Consider the following 16,761-nt stretch of genomic DNA (forward strand, 5'->3'; position numbering starts at 1 on the left):
CGAAGCAATCAAACTTGACTATTTCCTGCACGTTCTTGGAATGACGCAGTACATAAGTTTCATTAGAATTGTGTCAATCACAATCGTTTAAACAGTATTTTTTTTCCAGGCTCGCTAAAATACTCGTTCAATGACGTTAAAACAAATACTTTAAGTTTGTAATTCTAGTTATACTTGAGATCAAAGTGAAAATTAATATCACCAACAATTAAAGAAGCACATTAACATTGATTCTTATTTGACAAAAAGGCTTTAGAAATTGTTCTCTAAGGTGAGAAAAATAAGTTATTAACCTCTTCATTGGTTAGGCACAAAATATCAGTTATTCTAAATGACTACCTGATAATTTGTTGTACATTAGACAGGATGTTCCAAATGGTTTATGAATGCCCAAAATAGGTGCAGCGACATTACCTTATCGGAATTCCCTTGTAACAATCTTTTGATTTTCAATGCGAAATTTAACATGTTGACTGATTAGCAGATCATTAAACTGATTGGCTGATGGATTTATATCTCTTATTAATTGACTAATTGATAGATATTTACTCGGAATTGCTGATTGTTCTAGGGTTTATATACTCTCACAATAAACATGTACATTGACCTCTTCATGGGAATTAATAACACATAAAAACTTTCTCTCTTTTTCATGTTCTTATTCATTTGGCAAGTCTTTAATTTGTTATCCTTTTTTCTTACTTTCTTTTCAGTTGCGAGGTCAGACCAGGCCCGCAGTTTTTCACACGTTACATTAAAATTTTGCGAAACGCAACATGGGAAGCTTATTTCCATCGCTACAACGACTCTCAATGTTCCGAGCCCAAGCTGAGTCTTCACATGCAGGGATTTTACAAGATATCGAATGAACCAGGAGAAACCGTTAAAGGAAGTAGCAAGGCACTTTTCAACTTTACCAGAATAAGCCTCTATCCACACAATAAGTATGAAAAGGAGAAAGTGTTCAATACATCAAACAGACATTGTCCAGATACGCTGCGTGTCGTGAGAAGTTCTCGCTCCAGGGAAATGTTTGAAGTTAGCATCAGGGCATTCAGAAAGAGAGCTTGTAGAAACGCGTTTGGAATCTTAGAATCGGAATTTTCATTTCTAAAGCTGGAAACTCGAAGGAAAAGAAGCTCAAAATACGACAAACTTTACTTTGCCGAAATTCCAACCATACGAGTGACCCGAAAATACAAGCCGAAATCCTACCAACTGCCCCTACAACGATACAACGCTAACAACTGCACCATCTGCATGAAGATCCGATCTGGTACGGGTGTACGACCGCCAAAGTTACCTCAGACTCCGCCCCGCGCTGTCCGTCTAGATGGACAGTGGGCCAGCACAACATGTGAGGCAACCCCAGGTGGATTGTTCTTAACTCGTCACTTTAAATTCATAAAGTTTTCGCTCAGTTGGGAAGCTCATTACTACTTTTACTTGGATAACGACTGCAAAGATCTTGATTTTGAGCTGATTGGTAAAGGCCAATTCGTGGGTGGCATTCCTTCCAAAGTTGTAGCCGGAGCCTTTGAATATGTGTTCACTATGACAGAGGCATTAATGACGCCTATAGACTCCATTACTACACGACTCTGGAACACTTTTGAACCAAATTCTTGTGGTAAAAGTACATGGAAAACTCATGTTACACAAGACATCACATCCACTGGAGGCTGTAGGATGTACGGGATCTCTCTTCCACATACTGAATATGACTTGCTGAAGACGGAAACCGATCCCAAAGGTAACAGACTGCTTTACGTAGGACAACGCGCCAGCGATGGGACAGATCCTTCCTCGCCGTCAAGGAGAGCAACATCTTTCCAAGTACCTCTCGTGGAATGTTCATCATTCAAGTTTAAATTTGTGCCACCGACAACTCGCCCAACAACTCGCCCGACCACCATATTCCGCAAGCAGGGCCCAGTGATTCCCCTTGTAACGATCCCGACTCTTAGACAAAGAGACTCGACTACGAGGAGACGAACTGATCGAGAGACTACTGGCAAGACAACAAGCAGGAAAAATGAACAAATGAATGTGAAAACCCGAAAGGTTTCAGCGGATGCAAAGTTCGCCTTCGGTAATTCTGCAAAAAACTGGTCGTCAGGCAAACTACTGTTAGTATTCAGCATGGTTCTCTTTGCTGCATTTTAGAAGTGAAGAGACTGACATTCGTCAAGACATAACCACAAACAACTTGTATTCCTATTCTATGCAGAATACAGTTAATCAGACAATTAGAACGCTTTAGCAACAGCCATTCTAAATGTGCTCGGAAGTAGTATATAGGTCCTCGAGGCCGTATAAACTGTTGCAGACCAATTTTTTATTACGAAACCCAAAATGGGCGGTAATCCTGTGAAATGAATGCATTCATAGTCGAATGTCTTGGAATATAACTTCGCTGTTAAAAAGTCAAAAGAAAAACAAATCATTTAAGAATGTTATCACCAGCACAGTAACAGAATTGACCTTGTTTATAACTTTATTGTTGCCAATGAAGTAACAATGAAGCAAACTTAACTTAAGGACGGTGCCTACCTTTGTTACTGCACATATATTCTGCGCATCTCGAGATACTCGGGTTTTCTATGGGTGGTGCCTACTAATACAGGGATATTTTTGCGCGGTGTAAAACTATGCGGGGAAAGCAGAACTTAGCAAGTGCTCTTGGTATCCAAAAAGAAAATTGGGGGTAACCATACATTTTTCAGAGATAATAAAGCCTCAATTTGGAAAAAAAAAAAACGCAATAAAATCCTTTATATTTTACAGATTTTTTGAATTATTGCTGCTTAATTATCTCTAAAAAATGCGTGGTTACCCCAATTTTCTTTTTGGATTCCAATAGCCCTTGCTAAGATCTGCTTTTCCGGCATAGCCATAAACCGCCCAAAAATACTTCTGTATTAGCACGCACCGTCCTTAACTAAATAGACTGTGTTGTATGTTTCAGTAATAGGATCCAACTTATTAGAATTTCAAGTATGATCGTGTTTGCAACCAGCTAAAATCAAGAGACTTTCGTCTCCATTTTTTTTTCGTCTCAGTACACTGTTTAACCCTTTAAGCCCTAACAGTGATCAGCATCAAATTTCTCCTTGTAATGTCAATGCTTATTCAACCCCTGAGGTCATGAGAATTAAGAATATGATCACCAAAGGTGAATTTTATTGATTTAATAACTTCTCCCCAGTACTTTTATAAGAAAAGTATGGGGACAAGATAGGAGAATTTGTTCTTAGATATTAGGAGTAAATTGAAGGGTTAAATGGATGTAGCACCCTTGAAATAATTGTTTTAGTACTACAGCGTTAAAAGCTTACTTTACAAACTTTTGCGAACTTCAAGAAACATTGCTTAAAGGATAAAGCTTTATTTGCGAACCGATTGAAGCAAGCTACTTACCTGATTGTTGGAGTGTTTAGGATGGCAGAAGGTTCCTCGAGTTTTTTGTTCAAATTTTCGTTTGTATGTAAGTCTGTTGGGTAATTATTGTTGAATAAGTTGTGATCAGTCAAGCGGAGTTTCAGTTGTACAAAGAATAAACATTCAGGTGGCGTTTTCAAGGCAAAAAATAGTTTTTTAATTAGCGGAGTATTGTACAATGGAATAAATTAATGAAACTTTGTAGATAGATTAAATTCCAAATAAACTTGTCCCAGAATTTTGGTAAAATACCTAAATATTTTGTTTTCATCTTTGATCATTCACTGGATAAGGCTTAAACATTGAACCATGTCAAAGAAATGCGATGTTTTGTTTTAAGCCTAGTGAATAAATGATAGCTATGTTTTTCAGTCAGTGACACAAGCATTCTCGGAAAAAGCCGAACCTATAACCTTCCCACAACGATACTTTACCGACTGAGCTATAGGCGAAGGTAAGGGGGAGGGGGGGGTACCTCCCAATATAAGGTATGTAGGTTTGTGTGGCTCTAAAGGGTGACAGACTGTGGTACTGAAAATGGAACCATCCATGAGGCCCAGTAGAATTAAGGATGAATTTTCGCTTGTATTTTCAAAGTTTTCCCAAATTGCCCTCATCGCGCAAAATGAGGACTCACTACGATAACGTGTTTATAGCATAGAAGGCAAAATTTAAACATCGAGGCAGTTCGTAAAACAGTCAGCCGCGCAGTAAAAACAATCACCATAAGCAAAAAAATCTAAAACAACTTTTCTGTTTCTTAGCGTACATATCGAAAATGTTAGGCGACAAATTAAAAGATTCACCTGTGCTGTGAAGCTTTCAGCGACACACATCGACAAAAACCTTCGCAAACGGTGCGGCCAAAAAAGGAACTTGCAGAGTAATTTCTTCAGCTGAATCTGACCTGCTCCTTCCTCCCATTATGTTCCGCAGGAAGAAACAAAAAAGCGAAGTGAAAGCGCTTCGTCGCCATTAATGACTTGTTTTTCAAACAAACAAAAAGCTAAGTTAAACGTTTCTCGAAAGTCCCGTAACTTACCGGGCCTACTTGGCCAATGTTTTCATACAATTATAAGATTTACACTTATCGGTCTCGGTACATTACCGGGACTTCCGAGAAACGGGCCCCAGGTCTAAAAGCGGGTACGGGAAAATTACATATTTTTGGCTGATATAGGTTCAGGGTTTGGAGAACCGAGCCGCACTCACCAACCAAAAATTCTGCGAAGGGGCTACAGAAGATTCTTGAGGGCTAGGCCAGGTACTAGGTTCATGTAAAGTACATTCTGTCATTTAGTCACCAGGCTTAACAAAAAACATGACATTTCTTTCAAGTGCCTTTGTCCCTAGCTGAAAAATACATCTACCAAAATTGAACTACTTGCTTTCGGGGATATCGACTTTGACAGTTGGCGAGAGGCAAGGCGAAGAAAACTTTGAGCATGAAGTTAACCTTAAAATAGCAAAAGTGCCAAACTCTTATCAGTTCTGCGGATGTGACCTGCTAAATGTTTCCTGAACAGATTTTTAACAGTTAATACTAAGGGCTCCTGGCCTGGTATGAGCTGAGAGTATCTGATGCGCTATCCTATCTCACGCTTGTTACAGTTTATCTCCTGCGAATAACCCTGATTCAAGGGAAGATCACTAGCTGTGTTCTCACGCTTTCCTAACTGTGTGACAAACCGAATATGAAAATTTTATTTACCAAACTACATTCTCGATTGTGTTTTTTGGTGTCCACTGCTGCACAACTCTATAAAATGAAGCTATCCAATTCCACTTCATTTCCACTTCAGAATATTGCGTGTTTTAGGGAGGTTTTGCCCGGCTTAGTGTTTCCTAGTTTTAATCCCCTTTTAAGGATTCTGTACAGAGTAGGTGTCTTATTTACAGGAAATTGGTAACCAACGAAAAGGGCTATTACTGCATATCAGTGACTGATGGATGATCTAAAGTTTTCGGCAGGGCATTCAAGCTCATAATCCTTGACAGCAAACAGCGCCAATAAATAACTTTCATTTGAATGTTCATACTTAAGACTTTCTTCCACAGAATGTTATAATAGTCACCTTGTACAGCATAATAATCGTCATCACTACAGGTACTACTTATAAGGCTTTCACTAGTTTGAGCCGAATAATAGTGCATGGTTTTGACATCCATGTTCTTTCAAAGGTGAGAAATAGCTAAGTTTTAAGGCATAATAAGCAGCACCACAACAATTTAATCATAAAGGCAACAGCTTTCATTCCAATACTTCACCTACAGATTCAAAAGTTAAATCACCGGTAAGATCATTTTTTTGGGGTAAGGACCCTAGTTTGGCATATGATGTCATACAACAGATGCAAGTGTTTACTGTTTCTGAATAACACTATTGATCAGTCAATTTCGGTCAGTCATTTTCTTGAAAATCGCTCTTCATCGATTCAAAAGTCGTTCCAGTTTACTGGGAATTTTCGCATGCGGCGGACGTCCAATAGTCTTACTGAAGAGGGCCGTCTGAATACCACATCTTACTAAAAGGGGACTCTTTTGTAAATCACTTATCAGTGAAATTGATTTCCTCAATAAAGATTATTATTATTATTATTATTATTATTATTATTATTATTATTATTGTTGTTGTTGTTGTTGTTGTTGTTGTTGTTGTTGTTATTGTTATTGTTATTGTTATTGTTATTGTTATTGTTATTATTATTATTATTATTATTATTATTATTATTATTATTATTATTATTATTATTATTATTATAAGGCACCAAACCAAACCAGAAATCGAGTTCTTGTTGCATAAACTAGCATATGCATTCGACCAGCGTCAGTCCCCACGGCTGACCTGATTCGTTTTCAAAACTAGCCACCTTTCCCACGACTAAATGATGTAGATTCATCAACCGCAATCAGAGCGCTTTGCAATTTGTTTCTATCTTGATTCACTACTTTTAAGCCGTCCATTTTGATAAGGTAATAAAATTAAATCTGTGCATTGCCTGAAATCCTGGAAGAGCTTCTTTTTCACTTGAATGTGATCGGCTTCCATTTTGCCAGGTAACGAAATAGCGAAAGTTAGAATCACTGTAAGTCAGTTGATTCTGAGAATTCAAGAACGCCGCGGCCAGCCGCAGGTCAACCCACAAAAGTGCCCAAAAGTTTACGATAAGGTCAGTAATTCAATTAAATTACTGAACTAGTCTTAAAACAAATGAGATTTGGATATCGGTGGCTTCACCCAAACCTCATAAAATTTAAATCTCATTAAGCAAGGACGAAAGCATCGTAGTGATAAGAAAAAACCTCATTTGCATTTACTTTCAACACACTTTTACATTCGCGACTACAACAATAGACCTCGTCAGTTGGTAGCCACAGCTTTCTTGGCTTCGACAAGCAAAATTTCACAAGGACGAAAGGCAATGTCAATTTGTTTCAGTATAAGCGAAACATAATCCCGCTGCCAACAGATGATAACTTCTGTCTTGTCCACTCTAAGTCCACCATCAACAGAATTATGACTCTGAACAATTTGTTGCCGTTAATTTCGTTTTTGTTGACAAAATTGATTCAGTTTTACTGTTACCGATGTGTGTTGCAAATTATTTCTGCGGTTTCATAATACTAACGAGATTCATCTAATTTTATTGTTACTGACTGTCTTACATACATGCAAGGAAGACCTAATTAGCATATCATCTGTGCGATTTTAGAAATGAAATGGAATTGGAGTTTTAGAATTTGGAAATTTTCACTTACACGAAGTATAGCAATCCGGCCTCTTCAGGCCCAATGTTGTTATGGCCCTGACGAGGACTAGTTGTACTGATAGTCGAAATCAATCGGTCAACAAATTTGTCCTTTTGTTGCAGTACTAAGTGTGCAATCAGTTTTGTTTATATCTAGCACAAATGAGGATAAAAATGGCTAAGGTACTTCCGGATCGTAACCACAATGAAATGAAAGAATCTTCTACAAATGTCTCAGTCATATTCATTTCAAGGGGCTTCACTAAATTATGCAGCAGGCAACCAAACATAGCATAAGTCCGCAGTATGCATTGTAGGTGTCCGAACTGCGCCGCGCAATAACAAGTAAATCCTTTAATTAGATCTTGCCCCAGTTAGCACCATTGACGGTGCAAATGAACGAAGCAGTACGTACAAAAACAACAACTGTCGTGCCTGCAAAGCACTCCAAGTATTTGAAAAATGATCACCGCACAAAACAGCAGCAAAGTAATTTTAAAAAAAGAAAAAGAGATAGAGAATTTAAGGCCCGATGGCATAGATGGCTCCGTTCCAAAGCAAGAACTGGAGAAGAAGAATTTGGAACTCCTATGGAACGTATGCTTTATTTGGTTGTGGATAGTGATTTCCTAAAGATTTAACCGTCGAGTAAGATTAAGCAGTAAAATAAAATAAGAGTAAACCGACTTAATGTATTTTTATTAATATTCAAATCACTGAATAGCAGATACCATTTCGGTCTTTACAGTACCATGGTCTTCAGGTGATGTGTTTCTTCTAACATGCCGTCTAATGTATTTATTCGGTCTCATTATCTTTTATTTCAGTTTTATTTTCAAGGTAATTCCAGGTCCTAGTAGCTAATTCTAAGGCGGTTATTACCATCTAGAGTGGCATTACCTCATTCCGTAAATCACACTAAATTTAATCCTTCACACATTTGGCGAATTTTTCTTCATATGAAAAAGTGACTCTCTCTTTTCTGTGTATCAAATTTTTGTGATAAAGAACTCAGGCAAAAACGCGAACATTAAGGTCGAGAAAGTTCGTTAAAATAAGCTCGAGAGTAAAGTTATCCACCAAGGCTGTGGAGTGTTAATTTGTACCCTTTCGAGTTCTGAAGTGTTTTCAAGAAGTGGGAGAGGTAGTCATTTTTGAAATTGAAAAAATTCAATTTTAACGTATGCTAACATTTTTGCACCACGGGAATTTCCTTCTCTTGAGAATTTTACTAATTGTTACCATAGCTTGTAGGATTAAAGATACTTGTTGTTAATGCAATTATATTTCAACCTAACGAAAACGAATTAAGAACAGAACGGAACCTGATTTTGCACAGTTTTTTATTCTAAAAGATCTTGTTGGGGAACCTCCCCAAGTTATTGTGTATCCTAAGCATTGTTTCTTAACAATAACCAATTGTTATTCCATCAACAGAGTGTTGTTAAGAACTTGAACAATACTTGGGATACATTTTGAGTTAGGAAGGCTTCGTGAATCCACCCCCAGGTTCATAGATGGTGGTATGATATCAGTGACAGAGGGCACAAATAACTTGGTCATCAAGTCCTGTGCAGTTGCCATGAGTGAGATAGCCATTCTTTCGATTCCGCTCTCACGAGGTTGACAATGTGTAGTTCGTCAATGAAAGAGGATCGTCTTGCAGTACTTGAGAACCTACAATCTGTTGAAATTTGCCGTCAGTGGTTTAGTTGACCTCTCAGTTCCAAGTTCTGGCTTATGAGTTAATTCGGTTTCAGGTTAATTAGAATCAAATAGGCATAGAATTCTACCTTTCTGCACTCTAGAACATCAAGTTGTGGAACAACTAAATCGAGACTTGGGCGGCTGCTATTACATAGCTCTCTTTTGTTTTGCAGCACTCGATAAGCCTAGAAACTGTTACTTGCTCTAGAGAACGAGGGGTTTCCAGCCTACACAAAAAATCAAAATTATTATAGTAGGTTCCTGAACTCCCTAAGAAGGGAGAAGAGGCTGAAAGAGGGAGGTATGTGGTAAAGTATTCGAGGAGACACACTATTCCAAATAGCTAGGGTGAATCATCAATGCAAGAAGGCGTTAAGACCAGAAAAACATTTCTACAGCGTGAGTATCGTTTTCGTGCAAGAGAGTATGAGGATCAGGCTTTACATTCTCGGTCACAGCCTTGCTGACTGATTTGATTGCTTTTATGCAGTGGCGGCGAGCGATGGTCTTTGACAAACAAGTTGCCGGAGAAGGGATCGGATGTTCGCTACACGAAGATGTTGCCTGCTGAAGAAGATATACTTGGAGTCTAACTAGTAGTATGGTAGCATCAGGTATGCCAGTGATAAGGCAGATGGGGATTAAAATCGCTGACTCTTTGTTAAGCCACCAAGGAAGCTGATTTATGGCTGTTCCTGTGACGACTAACTCATGGACAAAAGGATAGGAGACCATCGAGGATCACTACACATAGAGAGATAAAGGCTAGTACAAAAATATGTCTATGTATGCCAAAACGGAAACAAAAGTTCTCATGAACAGCTAACGTACGTTTCGAATTTGACAGCACCTAGCCAAGTTGATCTTCGGAGTTAGCCTTTCAAAACCGAGACGATTACACCCCTTCTGAAATCCCAGCAACTCTCCTCTTGTTGAAAATCTGCACCAATAGAAATTCAAACTGAAAAATCCATTCATGGTACCAAAAACAAAGCAAACAGCTAACTTTTTTTACAAGCAAAGAATATGCTAACAATAATAATAGGACACTCTTCTAGTATCCTGGTGTTACTACAGCGTAGGAGACATTTTGCGAACGTATATTTATGGCAATTCAACCAAAGTGCCGCTCTGATCGTGTGTGTGTGTGTGTGTGTGTGTGTGTGTGTACGTGTATTTGTGTGGCAGGGTCCCACATGTTACGGGACATTTTTCGGTAAAAATAGATTTCACTCAGTTTAGGAAATATCGGAGACTTTGTAACCGTCAAGTAAAACACATAAGTGTTGAACACCTGCTGTTCTTTCGAATAAGGAATTAGCTTCAGTAATAAAGGCGCGAAAAGTAATTTCTTTAGAATTTCCCCCATTTGTTAAGCTTACGCAAGTGAAATTGAGTTGTCCAAATACTATTGGCTACGGGTCTTGTATGACAAATGTTCTTCAGTAAAAGCACCTGAGTTCTGCCTGTAAGAGAATGAGTCAAGATCTGCAATAAACGCTATGTTCCTGTGAAGAAGATCTGGTCCACTTGATGTAAAAGATCCCGGTAGGTAGCAGGGCACCTCTCGCTTAGCCACAGAGCTAAAATGCCCCAAAAGCCCCTGTTACACACATGCAACAAATAAATGCAAAGCAACAACACCAACATCCAAAATCGTGCATAGAATTTCTCTTGTGTAAGGCGCAGTAGCAGCTCTATTTCAGCTGTATCACTGGTGTCAAGGGCTTTTTTTTTCTTAGTTCCCAGTTCTTGTCTGTAGGGTGATAAAGGTTACTTCCGGGGTTACTTATTCTTTTAGTGTTTTCATTGTCCTACCACTCTGCTCTTAGTCGCTGTATGAAGCTGACCTTGTCTTGACCAATATGTCAGTGTGTATCAAACCATTATCAACTGATTTAGGAACCATTTAACAACTGCTTTTTTAAGGTCAGTTTCGTTTCCATTTATCATAATCCGTTTCTCGTTCTTTTACAAGGACTAGTAGGGTTACCATCTTTGCCATCATCAACCTTCCTTATCTTGTAGTATAAAGGTATCCCATTCTATAGTTATACGGCACATTTAATTTTAAAATAAATGAAATTCTTATTTCCCCGTCCACAAGCCCGGTTCTCTTCTGTCATGACAGGCTAAAGCTGGCTGACATCAGTGAATAATGGGTGTCTGGCAGGAGGTCAGCCTTCTGTAGTTGTTTTTTGATCATGACTGACGGGATAGAGATAGACACGAATTAATTACGAAAAAATCCGACCTGCAAAAGAGTTCCGTTTGTTTTGGTTTTTTTCCTTTGTTTTTTCTTGTTGCTGTTATTCTTCCATGTCATTTGGCAGCAATTAACCATTATTCACATCCAGTTCTATTCAGTTGACATTTTCTCTTCTCGGATATGTAGTTTTGAGTATAATTTATGAATGAATTCCCCGCACGTATTAAACAAGATCGAATGTAATTAAACTAAATTTTAAATCCGCTTCGCAAGGGCATATTTATAGTATCCTCATTTCCACGTCCACAACCCCGATCCTCTTGGGTCATGACAGACTAACGCTGATGGACATCAGTAATTGATCAATGCGTGTCTGGCAGAATTTCAGCTTTCTGCTTTAGCTTTCTGTAGCTATTTTTGATAACAGGATTGAAAACAATTAATTAGGAAATTATCTGATGCAAAGGAGATTTTTTGTTTGGTTTCTCATGTTTTTCCATGTCACTACGGTCATGCACTGAGCTAGTTCCGATTTATTTTCTCTTTGTAGATAGTTTCTGGAGAAATTACCTACCGGCCAGATATTAACAATTTATACAGTTACAGCTTTTAAATTCAACCACGATTTCTTATTTATTTTAATTCTTCAATATACATATCTGCAGCGTTTGTAAGGATTAGATTACGTATTTTGAAGGCTAGCTTCAAGTAAGATCAAAGAATGTGCGTTTGCCTTGTTTGCTAGCTAATATTGATGTAAGATATCTTTACTACTAGGAGCGAGCCTGCAACCGATCCTGTTTATCCCGGATGGGCTTTAATTGATAATAGCTGTAGAAATAAAGAATCACATCCACGAAAGTTTCAGTAAAGTGGCGCACCTAAACGCATAACTGGACTTTCTGTTCAGCCAGAAGCTGTCATAAGTTTTCTTTCCAGAATTTAACTGATGATTGCCCCAAACTAAAAAAAAAAAGTGCGTGGAGATCGTTAACTGTAAACTTAACTGTAGTTTAGTTATTATTACGAACCGTTTCGGAAGTGACTCGTTGCCAGTGAAGAAAGACAAAATTGACAACCTTCGTCAGGTTAGCTTTGCAGATCACTACGTGCAGACATGTACAAATCACTTTATAATTGGAGGTACGAACTTTGACCACAAACGGTGTGCGTGCAACGGTGCAAGCGATCCATCTGATGCAAATCGAGATAACTCCAAAATAGAACCCAGCCTGTAATATTAAGTTATGATTCAATTATCTCACAAATCTTTTCTAGTTCAATGAGGTAGACAGCTTCAGAAAGATATTTTTCAAAGTTGCCCTGAATCGAAATTAAAATTTTCCTACTGACGGGACATAATTTTGTTAGGTAAGTACCAGGGGTGAGCAGAGTTAACAATAAAAATTGTTCAGAGACGAATGTATCTCAACTATAGTGAAGCAAACTGGCAATGTAGAAAAATCTTATGCAAATTTCTCAGAAATTTATCAGTTCAGTTGGAGGTTACATTGCCTTGAGCAGAAGGCAAATAAGTATAAAATTCAGGCCGCGCTTAATTAATAGGTTTCAAAACTGTCTGGCTCAATATTTAATCCTGAAATTAGATTTTAGGGGGTTATCATAACAACGTTAGGTAAAAGCGTTGATGAGAGAAGCAATGGCCTTAAAAAAGAAAGGAAAACAAAGTACAGCTATGTTTACATGCGCTTAATCACGTTTTGTCTTCCTCGCAAAACAAAGACTTTCACCTCATTTACCACAATGTGTCATGTTTCACTAAGACGATTATTAGGGCGGTTTTGGGGCTCTTGAACAATCAGCAAAGCATAACAGTTTAATGGTAAGGCGAGACAGGTCTTGCTCGTTCTTGGCACACTTGATGAATAACTTCCGACCAACACTTGAACTTTTATTCAAAGGCTTTTAAGGCGTAATGTAAGTGAATAATTTACTCCTAACGAACAACCAGCTACAAATAGTTAATAAAGAAAAGAAAAACGTCAGGGGAAGCAGTTCCTGTTTTATAAAATTTGTGCGGAGGCCTTTACAACTTTCCTCTTGATTTCGCTCGTGGTTGAGTATATTTCTTTTGCATGATTACAGCAGTAATGCTTTTTTCATCCGAATATGATCCGATTTTAACAATTGACAGTAAAAGATCCTTTGAAAACCCTCTAACAATCGACATATTCAAGTTCCTGATGCAGTTGCTGTTTCAGTCGTTGTGAAATGAGACGCAACATACCCAGCTAAGCTTAATCCTTCGTCACCACTTCCGAGAGGCATCATGGGAAAATTCTGGGTTCCCAGCTTGTTTTAAAGTGGTCATATACTCAGAGAAATCGAAAGCCTAAAAGTTTGACTAGAGCCTGATTACATTTGACACATTCTTACTTCACCTAAAGGATTCGGCAAGTACAAAAGCATAAAGGTCCATAATGGCACGTCATGCATAGTTCTTTTATTACTTTACTACTGGACTTTACTATGGACCGAACCTTGACAAACACGCGGCCACATTCTGTAATGAGTTTATCCAGTTTTCATCTAACGAAAAGTGCCAAAATAACTGGGTGAGGTACCTCGGAAATCCCGTTGAAAGACACATTGGAGTTTGTTTGTGTTTAATAGTGAGAGTTAAAATTTCAGAAAGAACGTTTTCAGTTTTTCTGATTTCCAATTTTTAATGGTTTCACAAAACCTCATAACATTTGAGGCATTAGAGGCATGACCAATATCCGTCGGTCTTTTAGTAACTAAGTTTAAAAAATACCGGGCTCTTTGTTGAAACAGACAGCAAGGAATATTCGTACAAATTTTCACATAGGATCACTGTAATGATCTGTTATGTCAAAGGAAAAAAGCAAGTTAATGTGTAAAGTAAATTATGTTTAAAACACGAGCAGCAGTGTTTTATCGGGATTTAAAACCACGAGGCGCAGCCGAGTGGTTTTAGTCCCGATAAAACACGTGCTGCGAGTTTTTTGAACGGCTTCAAAAACATTCCTGAAAAAGCGTGTGTCAAGAGAGTTCATAACAATGATGCTTTTGTGAGCATTGCAAATAAGCATACGAGAAAAACATTACTGAAACACCGCATACTAATAAGGAAGGGGTTTTATCGGATATAAAACCATGCACGCGATGTTTTGTCGACCATTTGATAGGTCAATGGGCTTATGAATTATTAATGAGTTTTTGAAAGCAAGATACAGTGGAACCTCGATTTTACGATATGGCAAGGGAACAGTTCGTTGTAAACGAACTCCCGATTTATAAATAACTTTTGCCGGGACACAGAATGTTGATCGTTAAATCGGGAATATCGTCAGATCGACGATCGTAAAATCGGGATTCCACTGTATATAACGCTTTGCCCAGAGAAATACCGCCTGGATCTCAGGTAAATGTTCTTTACTTTAATTTATTCAACTTCTAACGAAATTTCACTTACCAGGTTCTCAAGCTCTAATTACAAGCTCACAATGGATCACGGGAACAGAAAAATGATGGGAAGTAGGCCATGGCACCTATTACGGCATAAACCTCAGTAGCTTTGAAGTCGTTGTATAAGACAGGGAGAGTAGTCTAATTAACACAAATTATAAATTATGCGCCGATCAGTTACAAGCTTCCGACTGTCGCTTCCCTCTCATCGCCGGCCGGAAATACGTCTGCGTTCGCAGGCTACACAGCCCTGGGCTGGCGAGAAATTGAACAAGTTTATCTTCAAAAGTTGTGGGCGCAAAACAAAAACCTTTCTTAATTATTTTTCCGGGAAGTTCCCTCAATAACAACAACGAATTCCTCCGAAGCTTTTGAAAAACATAATAAAGTAAACTTCAACATGCCCCGTCCACACTAACACTTTTTCGGTTGAAAACGCATACATTTTAAACGTTCAACACTAATCTTTGGTCATCGAAAACGCATACATTCGAAAACGCTTTCGGAATGACAACTACACGTCCAAAACTATGGACGTGCATGAGAGCCTGAAAATATAATCAGACCTGAATGGGATTCGAACCTATGACCTCTGCGATACGCGTGCAGTTCTCTACCAACTGAGCTATCGAGCCATTTAAACCAAAACTGTTCATAAGTGCCGCTTATTTTACTGAAACCCCGGGGAAGGGGGGGGGGGTACTCCCTTATGTGGCCTTAACGGGGAAGTGTGGCCCAATAGGGTATGGTTTTCAGGGTGTTTTGTCTTGAACAGGGTATCTATTTCATCACTTTCAGTCTTAAACAGGGTATCGCTATATGACCTAATGGCAGGGCAGATGTTCAGTGCTTGATGCATACCGAGTAAATAGCTTAAACAGTTAAGTGATTCCATGATGTCGTAAGTAGATTGTGATTGCCAATGCATTAAAATACGGTAAGAAACTAGTTCATTCTAGTCTTAAACAGGGTATGATTTTGGGTTAAATGTCTTCGATAGGGTCTGAAAATTTTGAATTCTGTCTTAAATGGGATAGGGAAATCAGAGAAGTGTGTCTTAAACAGGGTCAGGGTTTGAACGCCCGGGCTGCACCTCCCTACTCAAGCATCTGTTGAGTATCCCCCCCCCCCCCCCCCCGGGACTGAAACACACCGCCATTCAAGGAAAATCATCAAGGAAATCATCAAAGAATAAAGTCAATTGAAAAGCGTATACTTTGGAAGGATATTTTAAGCACTTCTGTTGACTCCAAGGCGAAGAAAATTGTATTTTGTCTGTAAATACACTCTTCAACAATCTTTTGATTGACTGTTTCCCAAGTGGTCAATATGTATAGTAGTATATTTCAGTTTGTAAAATCACCCATTCAGTGTTTATAGCGGCGCTGCTGGGGTTTCGTGAAATCGCCGCGCAAATCGCTCGCAAGCTTATCTTACGCCGATGTGGGAAAATTTATAACGCTATTTACCAGCAGCGTTCAAAATCTGACTGCAAGTTAACGTGCCTATATCTTCTAATTAATTTATTGTTTCAGATATATAGATTGTTGTCCATTCGCCATCCAATGGCTGTTCATGCTCTGCGGAGAGCAAACAATAGGACATTGCAAATATGGTTGGGCTGGAATTTATTCGACCATTGGGGCTATAGAATCTACAAATCATTACACTATGGTTTTTATACATACCTTTGAAATTTGTGGAGACCCTTTTTGGTGAGCCAGTCGCACACAGAAGAGACATTTTCTCCTTGAACTCGACCATAGATCAGGAACCACGTGTATTCCGCCGGACAAGAGGAAAGGTGTCAACTTGACACTTCAGGTTCAAATTCCCCACCCCACCCAGGTAAAGTCGAAATCTGCCACCCTCTGGAAGGCCTTTCGCTTTTTAAAAAATGCCCTTTTCCCAAGAAAATCGTCAAATGCCCGGGGGTAGAGAATGTTGGAAGTTCGAATTGAACTTGTAGCGCATAATTGCCTATTTTGTGATTTTTTTTCCTTGGCTTTTTTTTTTTCTGAATGAAAAGTGGTTCCATAGAATAACCCGGAAGTAATGCCTGGTTTAAAACTGTTGAAAAACACGGAGAAGTTTCTCTGCTAAACGCTTGCAATTTTTAACTAGTTGCTAATCGTATTGGAACATGATTGTTTTGTTTAGTTGGTCATTTTGTTAGAGCTTGGCGTGAAAGGGTATCAGGTATCC

At 38.6% G+C, this 16,761-nt stretch overlaps 2 protein-coding genes across 7 annotated transcripts in view; one reads left to right on the forward strand and one right to left on the reverse strand.

Annotated features, from left to right (window-relative positions):
• LOC146460931 (protein APCDD1-like) overlaps nt 1-3,698 on the forward strand; it is a 28,907-nt gene extending 25,209 nt beyond the window's left edge. For all 6 annotated transcript variants that reach the window (XM_085087748.1, XM_085087746.1, XM_085087749.1 and 3 more), the window contains one exon: nt 714-3,698. In XM_085087748.1, the coding sequence (XP_084943874.1) occupies nt 714-2,166 (1,453 nt within the window). In that variant the 3' untranslated portion in view covers nt 2,167-3,698. The remainder of the gene's footprint in view (nt 1-713) is intronic.
• LOC146460932 (uncharacterized) overlaps nt 1-16,559 on the reverse strand; it is a 35,029-nt gene extending 18,470 nt beyond the window's left edge. The window contains exon 1 of the mRNA XM_085087751.1: nt 16,245-16,559. Within this exon, the coding sequence (XP_084943877.1) occupies nt 16,245-16,320 (76 nt within the window). The 5' untranslated portion in view covers nt 16,321-16,559. The remainder of the gene's footprint in view (nt 1-16,244) is intronic.
• Between the last annotated feature and the right edge of the window lie 202 nt (nt 16,560-16,761).

Source organism: Pavona decussata, unplaced genomic scaffold (assembly GCF_977016875.1).
Source record: "Pavona decussata unplaced genomic scaffold, jaPavDecu1.1 SCAFFOLD_207, whole genome shotgun sequence".
Taxonomy (NCBI): domain Eukaryota; kingdom Metazoa; phylum Cnidaria; class Anthozoa; order Scleractinia; family Agariciidae; genus Pavona; species Pavona decussata.